The sequence below is a fragment of the Pholcus phalangioides genome, unplaced genomic scaffold, assembly GCF_987345545.1.
Source record: "Pholcus phalangioides strain wild (caught in Gottingen) unplaced genomic scaffold, Ppha-v1.0 ptg000007l_1, whole genome shotgun sequence".
NCBI classification, from domain to species: domain Eukaryota; kingdom Metazoa; phylum Arthropoda; class Arachnida; order Araneae; family Pholcidae; genus Pholcus; species Pholcus phalangioides.
In genome coordinates, this window is record NW_028301600.1 from 48,917,726 (window position 1) to 48,942,334 (window position 24,609).

General features: G+C 35.3%; 1 protein-coding gene across 1 annotated transcript in view; it reads right to left on the reverse strand.

Annotated features, from left to right (window-relative positions):
* Positions 1-331: 331 nt before the first annotated feature.
* Positions 332-24,609, reverse strand: part of LOC149085415 (uncharacterized) — a 41,208-nt gene continuing 16,930 nt past the window's right edge. Inside the window, exons 6-18 of the mRNA XM_089233411.1 lie at positions 21,825-21,950; positions 20,438-20,570; positions 19,298-19,422; positions 17,272-17,379; positions 16,527-16,773; positions 16,243-16,418; positions 15,403-15,504; positions 14,973-15,089; positions 10,695-10,792; positions 10,423-10,600; positions 6,994-7,135; positions 3,358-3,479; positions 332-767 (exon numbers count right to left, since the gene is read on the reverse strand). Of these exons, the coding sequence (XP_089089537.1) occupies positions 369-767; positions 3,358-3,479; positions 6,994-7,135; positions 10,423-10,600; positions 10,695-10,792; positions 14,973-15,089; positions 15,403-15,504; positions 16,243-16,418; positions 16,527-16,773; positions 17,272-17,379; positions 19,298-19,422; positions 20,438-20,570; positions 21,825-21,950 (2,073 nt within the window). The 3' untranslated portion in view covers positions 332-368. The remainder of the gene's footprint in view (positions 768-3,357; positions 3,480-6,993; positions 7,136-10,422; positions 10,601-10,694; positions 10,793-14,972; positions 15,090-15,402; positions 15,505-16,242; positions 16,419-16,526; positions 16,774-17,271; positions 17,380-19,297; positions 19,423-20,437; positions 20,571-21,824; positions 21,951-24,609) is intronic.

The following is a 24,609-nucleotide window of genomic DNA, read 5'->3' on the forward strand; positions in this document are numbered from 1 at the left end:
CTCCGTGCAGAGGCCTATCTCTAGGAGGTGCTGGTTCACCGCCCAGGCTCTATCGTCAATTGCCAATAGCCATTGCCCCAGTTAAGGGGCCGGGCGGTGTGCATAATCACCGGTAAAAGTGTGGTAAATGTGGGGAAATTTATCAAACTTACCAAGACGATTGGTGATTATATAATAACCAACGATTATATTTATAATCACAACATTGTTTACCGTAACGTATATACTGTATATTGTTTTGATTTTCTTTGATGATTCATGTACAATTTGAATTAGTCATTGGTGATAAAACTGTTGATATAAAAAAACATAAATGTTGACCATTTTTGTATAAAAAATAATTTATATCATAAAAATATGAACAAACTTTATCTGACTTTCGAAGAACAAAAAAACCTACAAATACGTTGCCATTTGTTATCACTATGAACATAGCCATCGACAGAGTCTGATGCAAACTGTCTTTCTAGAATTTTATGTCCATGAGCAGCTCCATCTATTTGAGGTTGTGAGATTTCTTCTTTTTTAAAGATTGATCGAGGCCGATTATAGTCTTGATCTTTTTGTACTTTCAGCTTTTTTGACCTTATACGAGCCTTACTTCTGCACTTTGGGTTTACTGAAAGTGTTGCTTGACTGCTGATGTGCGTAACTATCGACTTTTTCAGAGCAACTACTATATTCACTACAGCTTCTGCAACCTCTTCTGGTTTGGCTTCTTTTTCAGACAATAATTCCCAGTCTTCTTTTGATACACCCGGAGGAGGCTGGAAAATGAAATTTTTTCATTGAAATTTTAAAATTTTCGAGTAAAAGAAATAACATTGCAGTTGAAATTGGAAGAAAATCTTCGAGTTATAATTTTAAGTTATTAGTTATCTAATAGACTAAAATATAATTCTATGTAATTCTTGGGGTAATAAACTGATTTAAAGAAAACACGATGACCTGAAAAGAAAATTTTTCAACAGTTTATTATGTGCTAGTTTATCTTTTATACTACGCAAAATAGAAATACAAACGATTGCTAGAAAATTATACAGTGGTAGCAAACTTTGAATTTCAAAAAGGTTTCGCCTTTTGCGTAAACCTTGTGATAAATTTTAGCTGGAAACTGGAAATTTAAACATGATATTGTTCGTAGAGTGAAAATTATAATATTTCCTTATCTCACATCTAAATGCAGTATTAGACATTTAAATTCAAATCTCTATTTGCTTTTTATAAAACTATTAGAACAACTTTTGAGGAAGATAGAACAGTTTTTAAAACTGTAACAGTATAATAATGCTTTAAAAAAATAACTGTAACGAAGTATAGCATAAATAAAAAAAATTAATAATCTTATTGAATAAAATTAATAATCTTATTGAATAAAATTAATAATCTTATTGAATAAAATTAATAATCTTATTGAATAAAATTAATAATCTTATTGAATAAAATTAATAATCTTATTGAATAAAATTAATAATCTTATTGAATAAAATTAATAATCTTATTGAATAAAATTAATAATCTTATTGAATAAAATTAATAAATAAAACTATAACAGTAAGAAAACTACCATTATATAAGAATACTTTTTATACTGATAGAACACTGGCACTGAACACATGATGACTGGAAAAAAAGTTTTATGGTGTGACGAGTCGCGTTTTCAATTATATCGAGCAGATCAGGGCCGTCGCCATAAATTTATTTCGGTGGGGAACAACTGATATTTCGGAGGGGGGGGGACAAAAGTGTTAAAACAATAGACTTATGCATGTTATTCCATGTATATCAGCCATTTTCTAACATTTCGGGGGGCCGACTCCCGGCCCTCCTCTCGCTACGACCTTGGAGCCATGGCCCTCCACAAAGGTAGGGCCGGTGTAATCTCATTTTTTTGTTTTTTTTATACTATGAATTCACTGTAAAGGGGCCCGTCAAGGATTTCAGCCCGGGAGCCCGGATCGAAGATATGGGAGTCATGCTTGGAGTAGATGCATGTCGAGAGCGGCTGTTATAATCAACAGGCTAGTTCGTGGTACATTCATTTGTCATTCAATGGGACAAATAGTGCATCCGCAAGCGTCTGAGATAGGTGAATACTGTGCGAACATTTTTTTGACGGGACACACCCATTCCTTCTGGCGGGTTCTGCCTTTTCCATCAGGACAATGCGCCGCCATACAACTCAGTCATCGCCCAATAATTTTTAAAGGAACGCTCATTTGAGTTGGAGGTCATGACCCGACAAAGTAAGTCACCAGATCTCAACCCTAATTTTTTTTTTTGGGATGTTATTACAAAGCGCAGTGCTACACAGAAATCCAGTGTCTCAGAATACAGTAGAACTGTGGGACATTTTATACAGCACAACCAAACCTCGATTTAACGCCACAATTTATTTCGCAGAATTCTGATGTTATAACGAGTTAGGCGTTGTACCGAAACACGGTTTAACACGCGTAAAGCTTAGAAATGGAAGATTTTCACTGAAAATTTCTGACGTTAAGTGGGTCTGTCGCAACACCGGGGGGGGGGCCGTTATAACAGGGTTCGACTGTGTATGGTGTCAATTGCCTACAGCAGAGGTCTTCTTTTACTCATCATCAAAAGAAGAGCACCCTTACGACAAGTTTGGCATACGAATGCATGAAATCAGGATGATTTGAATCCTTGAATTAAATTTGTACAAGATGGTTTAATCGGAACGTTGATCAAGTGCTCGCGAACACGAAATCGGGCGTGAACATCGAGCACTCTGGATGCTTTACGGAAGCACTATGGTGCTTGCGAGCAACGGGTTGAAGATGCCTGTGGCCTACAGAATGCTTCCGAAAACTCGTGGAGTCCATACCCTGCATATATCTCTTTTGCTGTTCAGCGCACGCGTGGAGGAGCTTCCGACCAGTTTGTCTGGCAATAAATGCTGTGTATATTAATACATCTATTGTAAATACTGTGTCGACGCATTTCTCTTATTTTTTCATAGTTGAAGCGTTCGGCCGAATAAGGGTCTATGTTACAATTTTGTGAAATCGGTTTTTTGACTGAATAACGTTTCATACAGCTTCCGTTACACGTTCCTAAAGTAAGTTCCTCCAGGAACCAACAGATATACTTGCTATGCGCCTTTACACAGTTGCAGTCCATGCAATAAAGATGTTTCCCTAATTCAGCGATGACTTTCACTGTGTCTTCCTCTACAATTTGGAAAAAACGACATACACGTTATTCGGCCGAACGCTTCAATTATAAAATTTTCATTCTGATATTAGGATATAATTCCTTAAATTTTTTGTGTTGGTTACCGGTTACATAGAAAATGCTGCATTTAACGTGTTAAATATCGGAACTTAAACTTACTTCAAAAATTTTTAATGGGACCCCATACTGGCCTCCTGCAGCTCCCCCAGTAGAAATTATGGGGAGAACAAAGTGATCATTCCAGATGAACTCTTCAACTTCGTGAGCGGCACCCGGGCCACCTGAAAAATGAAAAAAGTACATTTTTTCTCGTAAGTTGCTTTTACTAATAATTCAACACGATAGAATACTTTTTGATTTCATATTCCTAATTTTTTATGAGTACAGAACACAAGACCAACTGAGTTTTCCTGCCGAAATATACCTAACATTATTTCAAGTATACAATTTCTCTTATGCAATGCAGTGTATGGCCGGGATTACACTAAAAAAGTTTTATAAAAGATCTTTTTCAAAACTTTTGAAAAACAACCAATAAGCCTATTGCGTTACATTCGCTCGAATGTAACCGATACGTATATTGGTTGCATTTTTCAAGTTTTATCAAAGAGCTTTTACAAAATTTTTATTGTGTAATGACGGCCTATGAGACTGAAGTTTATACGGAAATGAAGTCCTTGATTTAAATCGCGTTGAAATTCATCATCTGATAATTATTAAATGATGTGAACGGAATACTCAGTAGAATATACAGGTGCATAGCAAACGAGGGGGTTATGATATTTTACTGGCGAACCGTTGATCCTGGAGGTATACAAGTTTCCAAATAACGTGTAGCACTCAGATATGTCATTCATTTTTCAAGGGGTGTGTTGTATAACTATTAAAATAAGAAAGTTGTTGGCCCGCCTTTCCTGATACCAACAAAAATTTCCAGCGATAAATGCGGGTAAAACGGTTTTTCCGTATTTAGAGCTATTCTTTCCCAAATTTCCTCCGTTTTTCGAATACCGAACATCTCTGTGAATAATGCACTTAGAAAAGTGGAATTTTATTTTTGTTGGCATCAGGAGAGACAGGGCAAAACAACTTTTTAATTGGAAGTTAGAGCACATGGGGACCACATCAAAAATTTAGGTTTTTCATTTTGTGACGCACTGTATTTTCACTCACAAAACTGGTACAGGGTAATCTTTGAACGCATGTCGAGCATTTTTTTAATTGGAATCATATCTCTACGACGGACGGTTGAGGAGATAAAGGCCTTACAGGACACCCTGTATAGTAATTATTCTGCATTTTTTTAGACCTTTCCAAAAGGGTTGAAATCTCTGATCAATCACAAAAAAAAAAAAAAAAGGAAATTTTTTCCATATATCCATCATTATTGATGTGTTCCTTCTGCACTTTGAAGCTGTCCTTTGCTAGACTATTCTGAGTAGACGGGGATAAACGTCGGCTAAGGCAAAGGAGCCTTGAGTAACGAAAATTTGAAAACCGCTGATCTAAAGTAATGAGACTTGCATATAGTAGCCCATATCCCCCCAGAAACGTCACCCTATTCTAATAAGAGGCCCTGTTCATCAGTACGTTTGAGTGGTTCTCGATCGGGGCCATTGTGGTACTGGGATATATTGGGGGGGGGGGCATAAAGAGCTGTGAAAAAATCAGGATCAAATTTGCTCTACAAGGAAATATGTAGAGAAAAAATCGCCATCTGGTGGCATTGTCAGCAATTGTCAGAAGACTGGGAATTATTGCAACAGCTTTGGCCTGAGTTAGGTGACCGTCTATGTACGGTCCCGTTCAGTGCACACGAGCTCCAAGGAAAGAGTGCGATGTTCGTTGCCTCTGTAGTCTAGTGACCTAAGGCGTTCACCCGGAAAGTGAAAGGACGTGGGTTCGATTTCCCGCAGGGCAGTTGAATTTTCTCTTTTTCCAAAATAATATCTTTGCATCAGCCCGCTGTTAAAAACCTTTGTGTGTGTGTGTAGAGAAAAAATATGCTTACTTTTTTTAGAATCCTGTTCATGGAAGTAGGGAATGTTCCCATTTACCGGGGTCTCACGTCCAGGAACTCAACTACAAATGAAAACTAACTCTGTGGTTCGTGGCCAGTATCTACTTTGGCGCTTCCCCCACCTTAATCTCGAGTGGGAAAATAGTAAACCTAGAGAGTCCAGATGCACAAGACCCCCCGTCGTTACGGCTTTGCTCATGTTTATAGGAAGCCTATACATGATGAGAACTGGTACTTACTTCCAGCTAAGCGTGAGCCACAGAACACCACTTTTCCCAGGGAACCATGATGGCGAGACGGTCATGCATAGAACCAACACCTTCTACAGCACTCTGCTTTAGAAGGTATTGATAGAACCCGGACAACAAGAAAACTCACTCTGGGGCTCTTGAGAAGAATCAAGAAGATCACCCCCTCGTCTCTTCTGGATCCATGCCTGACCCGGGAGGTTACAGAAATCGATCTTATTTATAAAATTTTTGTTCATTATAAAAATTTAGTTTTAACTAAATTCAATTTATTAAGCAAGATGGATTTTCTTTTTGGATGAGAGTGGGGCCCCGGATTAGACAAGGGGGCCACAAGGAAAAAATATGGTCAAAGGGGGGGGGGGCCATGAGCTAAAAAAAAAGGTTAGGAAATACTGCGCCAAAGGGTAAATTTCTGGTTTTCTTATTCAAGCGGTAGTCGCCATACGAAGATCATACACCTAGCGGTGTACGAACACGGAGCTGGCATACATGTACATACATTTAGTGTATGAAATAGCTGAGGGCAATGGACGAATCGCTCAACAAATTCATCGGAAATGCTTCCCATACAGACATGAACCGGGACGCCGTTTGTTTGCATCTTTACATCAAAACTTGTGTGATTTTGGGGCATTTAGAGGTATCCATGCTCTTATTTGTAAAATAACTATGTCCAATAAATGTTTTTTCCACTGAGTCATTTCAGCTTTTTGTACGTCTGCAACCACTTTCCCATGACGTTTTCAGTTATGGGTTACTATGCAATTCTTATTCCTTTAAATGATGTTTACCTCGCCTAAGCATTTGTCATAATATTTTTGAGACATCCTGCATAAACCAAAATAAAAACATTTCTTTATAGCTATAATATTGCCGTGTGTGTGAGTAAAACATAGAAAATACACTATTCATTTATATAACAGTACAGTTTGCTCGGTCCAAGGTCCGGTATTCTGTGAAGGATTTAAGTGCAAATGTGCTGCGTGACCCAACGATTGGTATATTGAGCTTGATGATTGTTTATAGTAATTTATATATATATACAGCTCTCGGAAGGTGGGATGAAAATGACGTGAACTTTGAAGCAGTGTTTCTCAAAATTTTGTCATCCGTGAGCCTAGGTCAACGTTCATCGCGGCTCCCCAGAATAGTCTAATAAATAACCCTCCAACGCAATCACACGTCAATATCACCAGCTCACCGCGATGCCCCTGACAAAAGTTAGCGACGCCCCAAAGAGCTGCGACGCGCATTTTGAGAATCATTGGCTTAAAAGATAGTCGAGAACCCATCGAGAGAAGAAAGATATTCCTTTCTTTCGAAAAGAGTCGGAAACCGGTTAGTTTGTTATTGCGCGTATGCTCAGAAAAATTTCAAGATTAGGCTTGCAACAACTTCATGTTGTATTTTTAGGCTTTGTGTGTGTGTGTGTATAGTCAAGTTTTATATCCTTTATATAAGTGAATTTTCACATTCTTTCTGATATTTTCTTTTTTGTTTTGGCCCAAAAGTACATATACGAACCTTCGATAACGATACAGGTGTCAAATAATCTTGCAACAGCAGTTTCTCGTTCTCTGACAGAATCACCTACAAAATACGTTTGTCCGTATGAGACTGCTTCAAAACTTCCATCTGGATTTTGGTGAGCCTTTGCGTTAAATTTCTGTATTGAACAGATAAAAAAAATCCATTTATTATACATACCGTATACATACACAAATATCACTGAAGATATTAGAAAATAGAACAAACACTTCAATAGAGCACTTCTTTATATTTCTTATACGGTGATAGCTCGGCTTACGAATATTTCGGCTAATGAAGATTTTTTGATGATTTTTCTGACTCGGCTAACGAATACGGATTCAGCTAACGAACATTTCCGTTAATATGAATGCATGTGCTAACAAACTAGCAGCTTCGTGTGCTGAATTTTCAAGCCAATTATCATCAGAATTACTAGCACCAAAGTCCGATTAACTCATACCCACCTCGGAATCTTTTTCCAGATGTGGGGGAGAGCGGGGTAATGCCGAACACTTGAGGGAAATCTTTAATTACTCAGTTATTTGTAATAGTTCATGAAAAAATTTACTATATAGGTAGATACCCTGTTTTATTACCCACTAAAAAACCACATTTGACTTTATAGTTAGTTTTCATAGAATTTTTTTTGCAAGAGCTTAAAATATGTTCGAAATTGCCCGGCAATACCGAACGGGGTCAGCTAAGTAAGGAATGTAGCTTTCGTTACGCATTTTTTAATGAAATATTAGTTACTTTAATTACTTAAATGACATAATCAACTCTAGAACCAATTGTTCCTGCTAAAATATACAACCATACAACTAAGGTGAACACAAAGCTAGCAATTATTTTTGATCTATGTGAATACTTTTCATGTTCTAAAAATTTAAATAACATTTGTATCTATGTTCTAAAAAATAGCAAAAATAACATCAACATAAGAGTTGAAACTGGCTTAGAACCTAACGCTGCCTACAAAAATCACAACTAAAATTTTCTCTGCAGTCTCTGCACCACAGCACTCTGAGTGCATACCCAGAAAACATACGATACCTGAACCAGAGTTCTTCGTTTTTACCCAATTCACCAAAAGTTAGACCCCTCTCTTGAAGTGGCAGGAGCAGGGCCGCAATTAGATGCTTGGTCAACCGGGGCAAGCACGGATTTTGGCGCCCCTTGTTATGTTGAAGGAGAGGCTAAAGGGTGAAATTTTCGCCCCTTCTAGTCCGGCGCCCGGGGCACCAGACCCGTCTGCTCCGCCCTAGTTGCGGCTATGGGCAGGAGGATGAAAGTAATTAGATCGACGTCGTCTAACTCGTCATTATTACATAATGTTTCATCAATGTCATCTTCATCTTCCAATGATGATTCAAAAGATATGTTTCTTCTGCACTTTTTCTTTTGAAGTCATATTGGGTATTAGATTTTAGATACAGTTTTTCTAGGGTTTCTGTTTTCTTATGGTTCGGTCTTCTTAACCTTCGAATTAGTCTTCCTTAATTTGTTTTGTTTCCTTTTATTCCAAGATTCTCTCGTGGTTTCTGTTCTTCATCTGTAAGTTTTTTTAGTAATTTAATTTCCTTAATCTTTTCCTTTAGTTCTTTTATTTTGAGCCTTAATTATTTTTCTTTAGATGCATCTTCAACGGGTTTTTTATTTGGTGTCCGTGTATAAAAACCATTAAAAGTTCCTGTCTTGAACCAGGTTTTACCACTTTTAAGTGGGAGAAATTTGTTTAAATGCATTCCACAGAAGCAGATGGTGTAGAAATTTCCGCATTCTATGGAATTGATCCACCAACTTCAGATGCACCAAGTGCATTTACACGTAAGCTTGGGTTTTTCCCGTTTCAATTGAAATATCAGAAATAACATCATATGTTGAAGTCCCGTTTTCTCCTTCTTGGATACCATCATCTATGATTGGTAATAGGTGATTCATAAAGTAATATTAAGTAGGGCTGGTCCGCGCGCGCGCGCGTGATTATATAATCGATTAATCGGGTCAGTTAATCGATCAATTGTTAATCGCAGTTAAAAATTTTAGTTGAGTTAATCGACTCGATCAATTCGATTAAAATTTTTATTAAAAGTTTGAATTAATCGGTTTTTTTGAAAAAAACCGATTAGATAATGTATGAATCATGTTTTATATACAGAACATTTTTGATAAATGCCATGTTTAAAAATATTTGAATCAATATTTTGATCAAATTAGATTGAACAAAAACTGATGATTTCAATTTCAAATTGAGTTTGATTGAAGTTTTAGAAAGCCAAAACTTATTGTCTCCACTATGAACAGTAGTTTTTCGTATTCTTGGAAGCATCAGCTCATCTCTTCACAAGTATCATTCGAGAGGAGTCAAAAAAGCAACAATGTAATCGCAAGTATGTAGTTTCCAAATCAGTGAAAAGTAACCGATTTTTCTAAAAAACGACAAGATCCACGTGAAGAAATTAAAGGTTTTGCAATTATGTTCAGAATATTAAATTGTTTGAAGCGGGTAGAGAATATTAAATTGTTTGAAGCGGGTAGCCTTATTGCTTAACCTATTCCTATATTTTTTTTAAATCTACCGAATAGGTGAGTTGAAATGAATGAAATATATTTTTATAGTATCTATTAATATTATATAGTATTACAAAAAATATTCCATTAAAATTCGATTAATAGGTCGATAAATTGATTAAAATTTTTTGTTTAACCAGTTAAATATTTTAATCGATTTCCAGCCCTAGTATTAACCCCTTGAACTGAAATGACAAGTCCAGCTCATCGTGAAATTGTATGTCTGAGCAGTGCTGCCTGAAATAAATTGCATTTCAAGGGGTTAAGAAGTCCTAATATAAGTAATCCATATTTCAGCGATAGTAAAACAGTAATATTTATTTATTCACAAAATTTCCCATGACAAAGCATTAAGGACAATACGGAACACCAGCGGATGTTCGATTAAAATTCGACATCTCGTGGCAATTTCTCAATCTAAAACTTTCTTCCTATTTAAAACTTTCGGCCGGTATTGCACTATAAACGTTTGATAAAATCACTTTTATAAAACTCAAAAAAAATCCAACCAATAAAGCGCATAGGTTTTATTCGAGCAAATGCAACCGATAATCTTATTGGTTGAATTTTTCAAGTTTTATAAAAGGACTTTTAGAAAACTTTTATAGTGCAATACCGGCCTTATCCAAGTTAGCGCCAATTTAGTATTCGTGAAATGACCATGAATAAATTATAATCGCAAACAGATGACTGTTAGAAGAACGATGATTATAATAATAATTGTTCTGAAATTCAATTGACTATTTCATTTTCTTTAATGAAACAGTCTTGTGAATTAGTTTGTGTTACCCGGTGCTTTTCAGTTAATATCTATCAACAGTTTACACTTCAAGAAAATAAGTTCGCACTCACTTTCGAATCATGTTTGGGTAAAAGGTGAACGACTGGTTCTTTTGCGTCGATTTGCATGATGTCTCTATTGTTCTCAAATGCTTTGTAAAATGTCCTCGCAACGACGTCTGGAGCCCCGAAAAATCCACCGGTGCATAGTGTTATGTTCTTCACTTTCGCGAGTTCTTTACCCAGAGCTCTAAAAATGAAGAGATTAAGAATTTTACGTGATTTCTATAATAATAAAAAAGGATTTCGAAAAACTGCGAAATAAAAAATTAAGAGATGCTTACTTAGCTATTTCTTCCGATCTTGGATTTTGAAATTTACTGCTACCGGATATGTATACACAGGTTTCCGGCTGAGTAAAAAATTTCTTCATACAGTTGACCTGAAAAAAACAAGTTCTTTATACATTACATGTTCATTGAATTTAACTTGAATCATTTTTCTTCAAAGTACTTCTTCAAAGATGAAAAAATAAATTCACTCTTAGCTGATAACATATTAATCACAAACATAGCCTCATCACAGGGCGAATGAGAAGTACAGTAGTATAAAGAAGAACGTAACTGAAAAAGGACATAAACATTTGCCACATGCATGTTAATGAATCTGAACGAAGAAAATAAAAATTATTTTTCCATACAATGGAAGAAATGCCAACTATGAAAACTGTTACCCATAACGGTGTTCTCACATCATAAATTGTTATACAACAAGCAATTAAAGTTGAAAATTTGAAATGATTGGACTGATTTGAAATGGTTTTTGGAAATATCTGTAGAGTCGGATTTGCTATATCGCCAGAATCTGGAAACGAAAAAGGAAACGTATGCAGGCCAAAATAACCATAAATGCATTTGGAAATTTTTTGGAAGCGCCGTCATGCACGTGAATTACCATTAGTAAGTTGAACTCATACCAGGAGCAGAAAGAATCTGAATATACGAGCAACATATTAAAGCACAAGACTCAAATTAATTTAAATATCGTACAGAAAAAATATTCAAACATACGTAGGAATAAAAAAATTCTATACTTCCAGGAAGAAATCTAAGGATGCTAGGGTGTGTCAATGCGAGGTCGCCTATATGTAATTAGTGTAACACAACACAAGAAAGAATTCGTTGCTTCGCCTCTGTTTCATTCTAAATAAACATCTTCATTCATAAATGCTTATATTATTTGGAACATATCTTCACTGCCGCAGCGATACTGAAGAAAAGTTTATTTTTAACTTAAACTATAATACTTATGGCTTTTATTGTAAGCGACATTAATAAAACTGTAGGACATAATAAGAGACAGATCAAATATCACTATGAGAAACCACAAAATTATTTTTTCTGTTCCCTTAGATTAGAGGGATCTTATATGTCAACGTTTTCATTAACGACAAGAATCCGCCTGTTCTTCAGCAGGCTACTGTATTTTATTTCAGTATTTGAGAAGTGAGAGTTTCCGGATGTGAGACCATCAAAGACAATGTGACTCACACGAAGGCTAGACATCACTTTTTTTATAAAACGGTTTACAGGAGTGATCATAAAAAAATTAATTAATTAATTTTTCTGTGAGCTTGGAATATTCAGTGGCAGCACATTTTCTTTTTTGTTACTGTAATTGTTTGAAGAAGCACCACGTCGTTTACTTGTTCAAAAAGTAACGAAAACTAAACATTTAACTAAATCTCCACAAAAACGATATGCTTCATGCAACGGCAATATAATGGTATCTAGATACATAATCTTCTAATCTAATTACTAGGGCTAGGATTTTATGCTCTAAAAACATCTAAAAAATACTCTATAAAATATGCATTTACGCTCTTGAAAAACTAAATATGCCCTATAAAACGAAAAATATGTCATAAAGAAATTTTTCATTCCTATCTCGAATAACATTAGTTTTAGCAAAATAATATGATAATGAGAAGTGTTGATGCAGTCGATAACTATTTTGAACCATTACTTATTGAATGAACTAAAAATTTCCCTTTTGAGCAAATTTTTCCCTCAAAATTCAGAATTAATGTGTTGCCATCTATAGGTAAAAATATCTAGTCAAGTAGTGTAGTATTTAGCGCTTTAGAAAAGCACAAAATTGAATAAATAAATAATTCTTTTTATTTGATAAAAACTCTCAAAATTTTCCACAAACGCTAAAAGATTCCCCCATTTACCAATTTTAGCCAACTTTTCCCACGAGTTACCTTCACCGATTTAGATGATTAATTTATTTACAGCCACACACCAGTGTCGTTGAAGGGCTAGTATTTTTATGGTCTAACAATTCAATGCCATTGCTTATTGGTTGAGAAATGTGAATTTCATGATTTTTTAACCAATCAGTAACGGCGTTCTATTTTTAGTGCATAAAAATCCTAGCCCTAAGAGCTCTTGTCAGAGGCGGGAATCGCAGAAACCATTCTGAAGTTGGATTGGAATATCGAGGAAAAAATTTACTTTTTATCGAAAATCATGAAATATGCAAAATATGCCTTAAAATTTTGAAAATATGCTCTATCACGTAAAAATAGCGAAATATACAAAAACAAAAAATATGCAAAGACAGAAATCCGAGCCGTACTAATTACATAGATAAATAATTCAGTTCGATTACATAATCTATCAAAAAAATGGATTATTTATACTGTTTACAGTCAAATCCCGTTTTAATGAATACCGTTATAACGAAAAATCTCGGTTTAACGAACACTTTTCTAATCCTCCAGATAAGTTTACATAGGAACAATGCAAAAACCTAGAATTCCTTTATAACGAAGTAATTTCTCTGGTCTCTTGGAGTTCGTTATAATGGGATTCGACTGTATTTTTAATAGACGTTGTAAATTGTACATGTACAGCAATAACATCCTGCAGCAGGGCTCCCAGGCTAGGATCTTCGGTGAGCCCCTCCAAAGTGAATTTGTAGTGTGAAAAAACAAAAAGTAATGAGAATAGTCCCGGGCCCCTGGGCTGGAGCCTTGTCAGTTCCACCCTTGTAAAGGCCATGGGCAGTAGTCTCGAGAAAGGATTTTGTCACACAAAAAAGTCTTCAGGCATTCATATGCCACATAAAACGAAAAAAAGATTTATGTAATGAAAAACTCCTAATATATTTTTCACTCTCGCTTATGGTATAGAATCTTTATTGCAGAGGTTTTATTTCGTTTTATAAGCTACTTTAATGCATTTCTAGAATCAATATTTTACGCATATCGTATCAGTTCAATTTAATGCAATATAACGCAAAACCAATTCATAACTCGCGATTTTGTCCAAAATGCTGAAGAAAAACTTGAGAAAACTCCAAAAACAAAGAGAGCTTTTTGATGTTTTCACTAGAACAATGCGTTTCATTCTTGATGACGCTGTTATTCCCCTTTTTCTTATTCAAAAAGAATTTGTAAAGCGGCAGTAACAACGACCACCAACTAATTTATCTTGATCTATACGTAGACCCATGATGCATGTGCGAGAAGTGTTCCGGGTCGGATTAAATTGACCTTCGACTGTCTGACGTTAGAAAGCAAATTCGATATGTCTGACAATCAAGCTGCTGAATAAAGAAAAAAGTTGAGCTTAATAATCTTTAAATTTCCGTGACGTTCCGGAAAATAGTAATACTGTTTTCAGGGATGGACTTAGGCAGGTGCGAAGGGGGCGACCGCACCGGGCCGCTAAATTTTTGGGGCCGCAAAAGGAGATGAAAATTTTTTGATTACATTTTTGACTTCAACTTCTTAACAAAGAAATAGCTTAAAATTCAGTCCAGGGTAGAGAACCTCTAAGTGTGAGGGCCGGGATAGATACAGTCGGTCCCGCTTATAACGTTCCTGCTCACAACATTTTCCCGCTTAGTAGGACTTATTTTGTGGGTCCTAACTCTACCAAATTCTCATTAAGATTTCCTGTTTGAAGCGTTTTCTCGCTTACAACGTTTTTTCATGACGCTTTTTTGAAAAACGTTGTGAGCGGGATCCACTGTAATCGGTTTTCTAGCCCTGAGAGCCCTAAACCTTAAAGTGCCTGGGGGTGACTTGCAATTTTTCACTGGGAAGCGGACACTTTTGTCCGTATTTATTGCCAAATGGCATTTTTTTACGACCATGAAATAGTTTTACAGTCGTTCTCGGACACCAGTGTGAACCTGGTGGGCACCAGAGTACCCATGGTCACCCTGGGGTATTGGGAAACCCCTGTTCAGAGGGGCCGTAATTTTTTTTTTTTGCACCGGGCCGCAAAATACTTAAGCCCGTCTCTGACTGTTTTGTAATAAGCTTTTATTTAAAAAATATAATGCTATGTGCCGACGTGAAAAAACATTGGAGGGGGGGGACTGCAAAAAAATCACCATTCGTCAAGTATATACGAGACTCAAGATCGTACGCAAGAACGTGAATTGTGTTTTGGAAATGGCGAGGTGCCCAGTTTTCTCACAAAATTTATTGGGGGAAGGGGGTCAAATAGTTTCAGCCCCCAGCCCCGGCGCCCTATGTTATATACTTTATATTACGCTCAATGTGTTATATACTAATATGTACAATACCCGACTGTAAAACTTACCAAACATTGGATTTTAGCCTCGGCTGTGGCATCTTTAGGTGTTTCAGATGTTGATGGATTAAGAGCTCGTTTTATTCGAGCTTTCAAAGTGGCCATAAACTGAGGTGTGTGAACATTCTGTAATGATAGTAATAAATTTCAGGTCAGTGTTAATATGTTCTTCTCAGTTTATTTAATATCTATGTGAATTTGGCATTGCATTCCATATTTCTCCCTTTTTTTTCAGAATAAAACCCTCAAAAACATTATTGTACAAAGTATTGTTACATTGATACTACAGTATTACTGCAAACAAATACAATAACACATAGTACATAAACACTTTTAAATACACACATACGATTGGCATTTGCCAACCTAAAGTAATGTACATGGATATACAGTATTTCACTTCATGTGGTTATTGCATTGACAAAAAAATGAATCTTACGGTAATCATATCATTTCCCATGAGCATTGTGAACCAAGATGGCACAGGACATTGATCGAATTTCACCAAAACTACATGTTTACGGTGCTCACAATAAAACACCTATACATAGAGCAAAACATTTTCGATGTAAGAAAAAAAACAAACATTTATCAACAAACATACAATATTGCAAGTTCGATTTGCCTGAAAGTTCCTCGTATCAAGAACAACTGCTATCTCGGAGCAAACTTTGCTATTTAAAAATAATATATATTCTCCCTCACCCTCTGTCCCCTAACTTTAAATTAGAAAGTTGCTGCTCTGTTTCTCCTGAAGCAAAAAAAAAAAAATCCGATTATCTAAGTGTAATATTCGCTGAGATATTTGAATTCAAAATCGGAGAGAAGTTTGGAAAGAACAGCATAAATGAGGGCAAGGAGCGTTGTCCGTTAGCTAATGATGTTTTTTCCTGAACTTTTATCAGATTTTTGAATTCAAATATCTCAGCAAATATTGCGCTCAGAAACATGGCGGATATTTTTGTTGGGCTCAGAAGAGACAGAGCAAAAATTTTCTAATTGGAAGTTATAGGACGGAGGGGGGGGGGACAATATAAAAATTTAGGTTTTTTTATCTTGTGACACACTGTATTTTTACTCTCGAAACTGGTACAGGGTGACTTCTGAACACATTTTCTTCATTTTTTAAATTGAAACCATACCTCTACGACGAATGATTGATGAAATAAAGGCCAAAATAGGACTTAGGCTACAGGACACCTCTAACGACAGAGTTTACGTGATTGTGTTGAGATTTATGTTGGAATTTCAAAAGATTACGATAGCGTTATAAAATTACCTGTTGCTGAGATGTTTTGGACTTTGTATACGCTTCTGAGACTATTATTATGACGACACCTGCAAGATCGGTTTTCTGTTGAAAAGTGCATAATCTTTCGACCTTTTCAGGAGTTAACGATGAAACTTGGCTAATATCACTCACTTGCGATATCATCCTAGTAAGTTGCCTTCTATCTAAAAAATTAAACAGACATGAATAAATAAACGTACTGGTAAAAAAAAAAGTGTCATGAAGAGAGAGGCCGGGTATAAAAAGTTATTAAATACATATGTTATTATTACCTCCTTGTCCTTCGGAATCATGTTTTTGCATCATTGAGCGTTTGCTATCTGCTATGGTGTTAGATATGTCTTGATAGGCTTTTGATAGGACGGAGTGACCTTCTGGTATTGCTGCTAATTCCCTTGGAGTAGCGGAATTACTGGGACATACGCTGGCATCATCTACGACGTCTTGGCTTTCTTGAACATCTGACGAACACCAAACGTCATATCCATCAGCTTCCAAGCTAACTTTCAACTCGTGTGTCTGCCAGAACAAAGTGAGAATTTGCTTCAGAAAACTATATTAATATGTGTAAAACATTGCGTATGTGTGTTGTTTTATTTATTATTTTTACACACATCAACTACAGATAACAACACGAACAATCTAGAAAGTGACTATATCTTTAGAATATGTAGGAAATTAAGATACCGTAAATATATAGAGAAAATAGTGGCAAATCGTGTCGTTGGTGTTATTTATTTCCAGTTATTTGCTGTATAAAAATGTTGCGATTTTTTTTTCCACATTTTCAATCATTCCTAGATTGAAACCACTGAGACGATTTACAATTGCTTTCAAGATTAGAAGTTCTATATTAGAATCAGTATATACTGTATTATAGAAATAATAACGAGGTGTGATTATATTCTCAAACAAATCGTAAAGCTGATAAATATTTATAACTACTATTTAATCATGAATTTCACATTTTTTAATATTGACATTATATAACGAGTATTATAACAGCATTGTACTCACTAAGACTTTTTGTTTCGGATGTGCGCTTATGACAACTAGGTTTGGATTCGTAGTTTTTGCACTACGTGTTTCGTATACGACGGCTGAATTTGGAGCTTCTCGGAATTTCTGAAAAGATAATTAAAATGTAAAGCTTTCGATATCAAAACACATATTCACCCTTTTAATAACGTAAGGTATTTAGGGTAGGGGCCCAAATATCACCCACTTAAGCCATTATTTTAATTACACGACTAATTCGTGTGCAATTTGTGTAAAAATTGTTCTATTCTATATTGCCTAGACTATTATCTAAAAATAAACTGAATTACAACTGTATATAACAGGTAATTTTAACACACCCAAAAAAAATTTTTTTGCGACCTCTGAATTTTTCCTATTAAAAAAAGAGTTCCTAATTTCGCCCACTATTTGTTTCTAATATCGCCTACGTCTAAAATGAAGTTTGAAAGGTTGAAATAAAGTTTACTTTATGCTATGATCATGCATATTTTATTAAACGTGAAAATTAAGACACAACGAAATACAACGAGATTTTTTTTTGTACTTTTAGAAATATAATTAACGTAGCCTTTCAACACTTTTCCTAAACACAACATCAAAAAAAAAAAAAAAAAAAAAAAGAATTTAGGAGCATTCTACACAAACATAACGCTTTGTTTTCTCTACTTTATTCTTATTGTATTTTTCGTGGGACAATTTGCCATATATCAACCATTTTAACCATGTTTCTCCATGACAATCGTTTGAGCAGAGTCCTCCACAAATTGAGCATTGGGCATCATTACCTTCTTTGCCACAATTGCTGTCGTTGTGGTCAGTTGACACATATGGAGGTTCTTCATCTTCTGAAGAGGTCCTTCTTCTTTCCGTTTTTCCGATTTGCGTTTTTTCGGAACTGGTTCCTTTACAGTACAGTTTTGCTTGATGTTTTTTGCCAGCGTCTTGCCAGAAGTTGACGAACTTTCAAGTGATAGTGCTTTTCCCTTTTTTTTCTTTTCCAGAGACAAGTCAGTGTACGTGTTGAAAAAAGAGGGAGGCATTTCCTACCTGAACTTCAGAAAATGGGTGGCGTAAATTATTTCTAAAGGCAAGTTCAAATTCCATCCTTTTTATATCCGTTGTCGTAAGTCCATAATAAGTTTTATCCATTTGTAAATAATACTCAACAAATTGATCTTCTACATAAGGAGATAAAAAAGGCCTTCGCGTCCTAGTGGCATATCAAGTAATTTTTAAAGTTCATTTTCAGGTTTTTTACGTAGTCTTTTAATGTAGATCCAGGTACTTGAAAAGCTTCCGACGCCTTTCAATAGTCCCATAGCTTTATTTTTCACCGCTATTACATCTCTTTCATTTTAATTTTGTTCCACGTCTTTCAACGTGACATCTGAAAAAAAAACTACTTCGAAAGTGTTCGTAATATCGCCTAGGGCAATAATGGGAACACTCAAGCGGGCGATATTACGAACAACCCAACTCTCAAACATGGTGGCCTCTACCCCGGAATCAAATCGCAAACCAAGAAACAAACTACACCAAAATGCTGCCTGTTACTGTCGCTATCACTACCTCGAATGTTATAACGCTATCACTTGAATTTAATTGATTATACTAAAAGTGATGAAACGTGTTTATTAAGTCATCGTACACGAAAATAAGGAAAAATTCCTACAGAAAAGAGAAAACAATACCGGTGCGTCTGGTTTTCACAAACAACAACTGAAGGGGAAAGCTTCGTAGTTCCGGTAGTGACCACCAGCTATCAGCATTAGTCAAGAAGAAACCGTTGTAGGCGATAATTGGGCCCCCTTCCCCCCCCCCCCCCCTATATACATATTTTTTAGTGGTAATGTCATTGATAACATCTTAAGCTTCAGAACATTAAGTTGAAAAAGTCTTTTGACAGACAATAAAAAATATAAAAATTTGAAATATTTTCATGTTATAGAAATTCTTATGTGTCAGATATTTATGTTGACATCAACGTGGTTACTGGATTAGGAACAGTAAAAATTCAAATTACCTCGTTATCTGAAGTCTTTTTCATTGCATTTCGACATCTTTCCGTTAACTCTTTGCAAACCTTTTTTATATGAGCTGGATCCCAGACACGTGGATCTGGAGGCCTATAGTCAATATCTTTTCGACCTAAATCATAAAATAACAAGAAGAATTTTTTTTTTGAATGCATACATATATTCCAATAAATTTTATAAATATTTCCAACTATATACGTTGTAGATTATCATATTTTTTATATAAGTTACAGTATATTTGTGTAAGAGATCTCTTCATTCTTCATTTGAACAATAGCTCGCTAACGCATATGCTGTAACATCCACGAAAGCCACGAGAAAGTTATGATCAGGTTGCGGGGAAGTTATAACAAGGTAAAAAAAATTCAAGAACTTTATTGCTCTGATGAAAATAATTCTTTTGAGGTCCACTCGTACAGGATCGTGATTCTGGGGTTTTGTGTATGTGTTTTTTTTATTATAAAGATACAAGTTATAAATTTTTCGCTGTAAATTCAACCTTTGTTTGGTTATTTTAAACACATATTAAACTTTTTTGAATATGAAACGTATTTTGAAAGAGCTATAATCAAAGATTATTTGTAATTAAATATGTACATAAAAAGAGGATTGGAATCAGGGACGTAGCCAGAAATTTCGTTCGGGATGGGGGAACCAAAGTGATAGAATAATACATTTGGCCATCTTTTTCCCTTTTTTTCGGTCATTTTCTCACATTTCGGGGGGGGGGGCAGACCCCCAAGTCCCCCTCGCTACGCCCTTTGTTGGAATTCCCGTAACAAAAGGGTTCTATTTAAATAAAGTTCACTTTTCGAAGATCTAACTCAAATTAAAATTAGATAAACATGTAATTTGACGCTGTTACTAGAGGTCCACTCGTAAGGACCGTGATTCTGGGTTTTGTGTATGTGTTTTTTTTATAAAGATACAAGTTATAAGTTTTTCGCTGTAAATTCAACCTTATTTCGTAAGAAGCTCACTACATTTAAGATATGAAGTGGAGGATTTTCTATCTAAACTTGTTGAATAATAAAATATTTCTTCTATAAAAAAAAGAGAGATTTCTCTGATCTGCTGAAAATATAAATAAATGTGACAAGTGCAAAAAATAAATTCTCAAGCCTTACAATGTTCAGGTTCTTCCGGCCTCCATGGAATGTATTGAGTAGAAGCAAATTGAATGGCAAGACACTCGGGTGGCCACTGTTCTATAAAACTTATCGGAATGATGTTCTTGTGCAAAACGTCAGCCAATTTCACCTGAATAATGACACCAAAACGTCAAAATTTTCAGTCATGATTAAAAAAAAGTGATATTGAATATTAATAAAATGACAACAGTGTGACCGAGGGGATGGCTTTTCCCTAAAAAATATATACATGTATTACATTTCCTAATGTGTAAAACAAGGGTGCTCAACCTTTTGAAGAGTGCGGGCCACCTCATTGATTGGGAAACGTGTCGCGGGCCACATAAGTGATCTGTACATGAGCCACGGACCACATAAGTGATCTGTACATGAGCCACGGACCACATAAGTGATCTGTACATGAGCCACGGACCACATAAGTGAAGTAAAAATGCGCCGCGTGTTACTTAAGTGAAGTGAGAATATGGCGTGGGGCACTTAAGTTCTCTGGGAAAGTTTTGCGGGTCACCTAAGCTCTCTGAGAAAGTTTTGCGGGTCACCTAAGCTCTCTGAGAAAGTTCTGCGGGTCACCTAAGTAATCTGGAAATGTGCCGTAGGCCACTTAAGTTCTCTGGGAAAGTTTTGCGGGTCACCTAAGTAATCTGGAAATGTGCCGTAGGCCACTAAAGTGAAGTGAGAATGTCCCGTAGGCCACTAAAGTGAAGTGAGAATGTGCCGTAGGCCACTAAAGTGAAGTGAGAATGTGCCGTGGGCCACTCGAGTGTGGAACAGCGCCCTAGGTCGCTTAAGTGATCTGGGAATGTGCCGCTCAGTTCATTTTTACAAAACTAGGTTCTAGGGAGCGGGTCACATCAGATGACTCAGAGAACTACATTTGGACCGCTGGCCATGGGTTGAGCATGTATGGCGCAAGACAACCCCGATTATAAAAAAACAATTATAGAAATACCACGGAATCAAGGATGCATGAATCGAGAAAGTTTCCACTTTACTGTATTTTAGATTTTATTCTTAATAGATCATGTTCCCACGAGAATTTTTAATAGTTATGTGTTTCCAACAAGAACAATATTCAAGAATAGTAAACATGAATCCTATAGTTCTGGTTATATAATGTAAAAAATTTCCGTAGTTTTTTTTGTTTTTTTTCACAACGAGGTTACACTTCACTGAAGTTATATTGCATTGTCCGCAGAAAAATCTTTATTCTGTACGCATCGATAAACAGAATAAAAATTATATCTTTAAACAAATAAAGAAAATACCGTTTCCACAACAGTACCAAAAAGAGAGAGAATAGGTAATTTTTTGCATATTTTTCTTATAACAATGTATCAGAATCATTTGGTGGCAATATTTTTACCTCTCGATTCGTCCATTGTGTTTTTCCGTACATCGGTGTTACAAGAGGAACAAAGAATTTGCAATTGCTGACAGCATAATTCAAGGCATCTTGCCAGTCGCTACCTGTTTTTATTTCGTGCACATCCTGAAATAAATAAATAATAAAAAAGACATTCACACATACCAATAAAAAAAATGTGATATTTTCAGTAGTTTTTTTTCTAATATGCCAACTACTGTATAAAAGGACTGATTGTTGGTTTATTGGTGATGTATATGTTACGGTAAATGTGATAAATCTGGTTACGATGCATAATCACCGATCATTTTGGTAAGTTTGATAAACTTCCCTGAATTTGTACCACTTTAACCAACGTTTATGCTTAATACCCAAGCGTCGTTGGTAAATTTAATAAATACTAAAAAATTATCCCTTTTACCGGCGTTTATGCATAATATCCAAGCGTCTTTGGTAAATATAATAACCAAGGCGAGGATGTTGTTGATCTAAAAAAATTCTAGAAAATCACAATAAAAAAAATTCCCTAAGAGTTCGAAAAAATGCCTTAAAAACTAAAAGAAAAATTTCCCCAAAAATGACAAAAAATGCTATTAAGATAGCAAAACAAATTTCTTTAGAAACTGAACCAATCATTATATTGATTGGAGGTAAAAGAAAAAAATTCTTATAGTATCTATTGAAAATCACATTTATTTGCACATTTTCGAATAAACAATTCATAATTTATGAGTGGGTTAGGAAATCTAAAGACAAAATGAAATTTCTGAAAAGACAAGATAAATTTCTCTCAACATCAACAGATGTTATTGGGGATATTTCGGGTGGTTGGATGATCTACTCACAGTGCTAATTTATTTTCAATTTCAAAACTTTAAGACTTTCCCGTAAAGACATCAAAAAATTTTCTACAGGCAATAAGAGTTCACTTTTTTTCCCATTATTTTTTCAAATTTCATAAATCCGGTCATCATGCATAGCCATACGTAATTTCCGTATTTACGATATAGATGCGATAAATGCGAAAATTTGATTTTTACCACTTTTCCGCGAAATCTTGATAATTTACACATTTTGAAGCAAATGGGTAGTAATTTTGCTGAGCACTTGAATTATAGAACTTTCAACCAAGTACAGTACAGCATTAAATGCGGAAAACCCGTTTTACCCGCATTTAACGCTGTTCTCTCCCAAATTTCTTCAGTTTTTCGAATTTGAATATCTCAGTGAATATTGCACTTACGTTAGAAACATGGAAATTTTTTTAGCCATTAGAAAAGCCAAGGCAACGACTTTCTAACTGGGTTTTGGGGCACACGGGGACTGTATAAAAACTTGATTTTTTATTTTAACTCATTAACGCCGATTGGTAAGAAAATTTGCCATTCTACATTTTAAGTTTTTTCTTTGCCAATAAATGCTGGAAGTGGTTTCACTCATTATTTTTTTGTTTTTAAAAAAATCAAAGTCGTCGTTAATGGGTTAATAACTAAACAACCTTTGCAACGTGAATGTAATAACTGGGTACTACACGTTATTTGGTCACTTTTTCTAATTGGAAGTAGGAAGTATACCTCTAAGATCAACGGTTCGCCAGTAAAACCCCATACCCTCTATTTGCTATGTACCCTGTATACGCCAGATGTTATGTACGAACTTCAATGTAGGAGAATGAATTCGATCGGTAATGTTATCTATGTTTGCACATGCTTTTAAATATGAAAAAATCCAACATTAACAAGACTGATATAAAAAATTTTCATATCTACACACGTATTTAAATTTAATTTTTATGGTAAAATACATATAGGTCACTCATTACGCACGAGCAAAACTGATAATTTTAAAATTGAAGTGGTATTTCCACATGATTTCTTCCATATTTATCAAATTTACCAACTTTATTTGGGAATTACGCATAATCACCGGTAAAAGTGATAAATGCAGTGAAATTTATAAAACTTATTGAGACGATTGGTGATTATTAGAATAACCAGCGATTATGCATGTTTACTGATTTATTACATTTACTGTGATATATAAAGGATGGATACTACCTGCCGACCAATAATTACACTCGTGATTCCTTGTGAAAAACTAATATAGACGAGCATTTTCCGTTTTAGGATCGGACGAATATTTCGGGAGTTATAACGTTTCAAGTTTTGTGACGTGTCAGTTTTGTAACGGTCAGTTATGCACCAAACATCAAACGGAAGTAAATTTTTCCCCCAGCAATGGGTTGCAACTAATTAGAAATGCACTTAAATACTGTATTCAATCCCGTTAGAATCCAAGTTTAGTTTTTTCCTTTCGCAATAGGCGCTTTTTCTCTTCATGTAGAGAGAAGTTACAACTTTGTTATTACGTGTCACCTTCGCCGACTGTATAGGCAAATTTACCACCAGATTTGTAAAGTGTTAGCCAAATGAGATCTATTTGAAAAATTGTTTTCCCAAAATCGACACTTTTTTTGTCAAAATGCGGTAATTTTCTCTCCTTCATTTTTAATTCAAATCTTTGGTGAGGGAAAGTGCCAGGGGAAAAAATCGTTTTCACATCTTAAGCTGTAGCTGTATTGGTCCAATCGAAAAACTGTGAAAACACTTTCCATATTAGTTTTTCACAAGTAATCACGTGCGTAATTATTGGACAATCGATAGTATCCAAAATGTATAACATTTCTTTAATAGCTTAATTAGATTCAGCTTGTGGGGAGGCAGCCATGAATTTAAATAATGGCTTCAAAAGAGGACGCTGACCTCATTTTGCATTTCAATTTTTA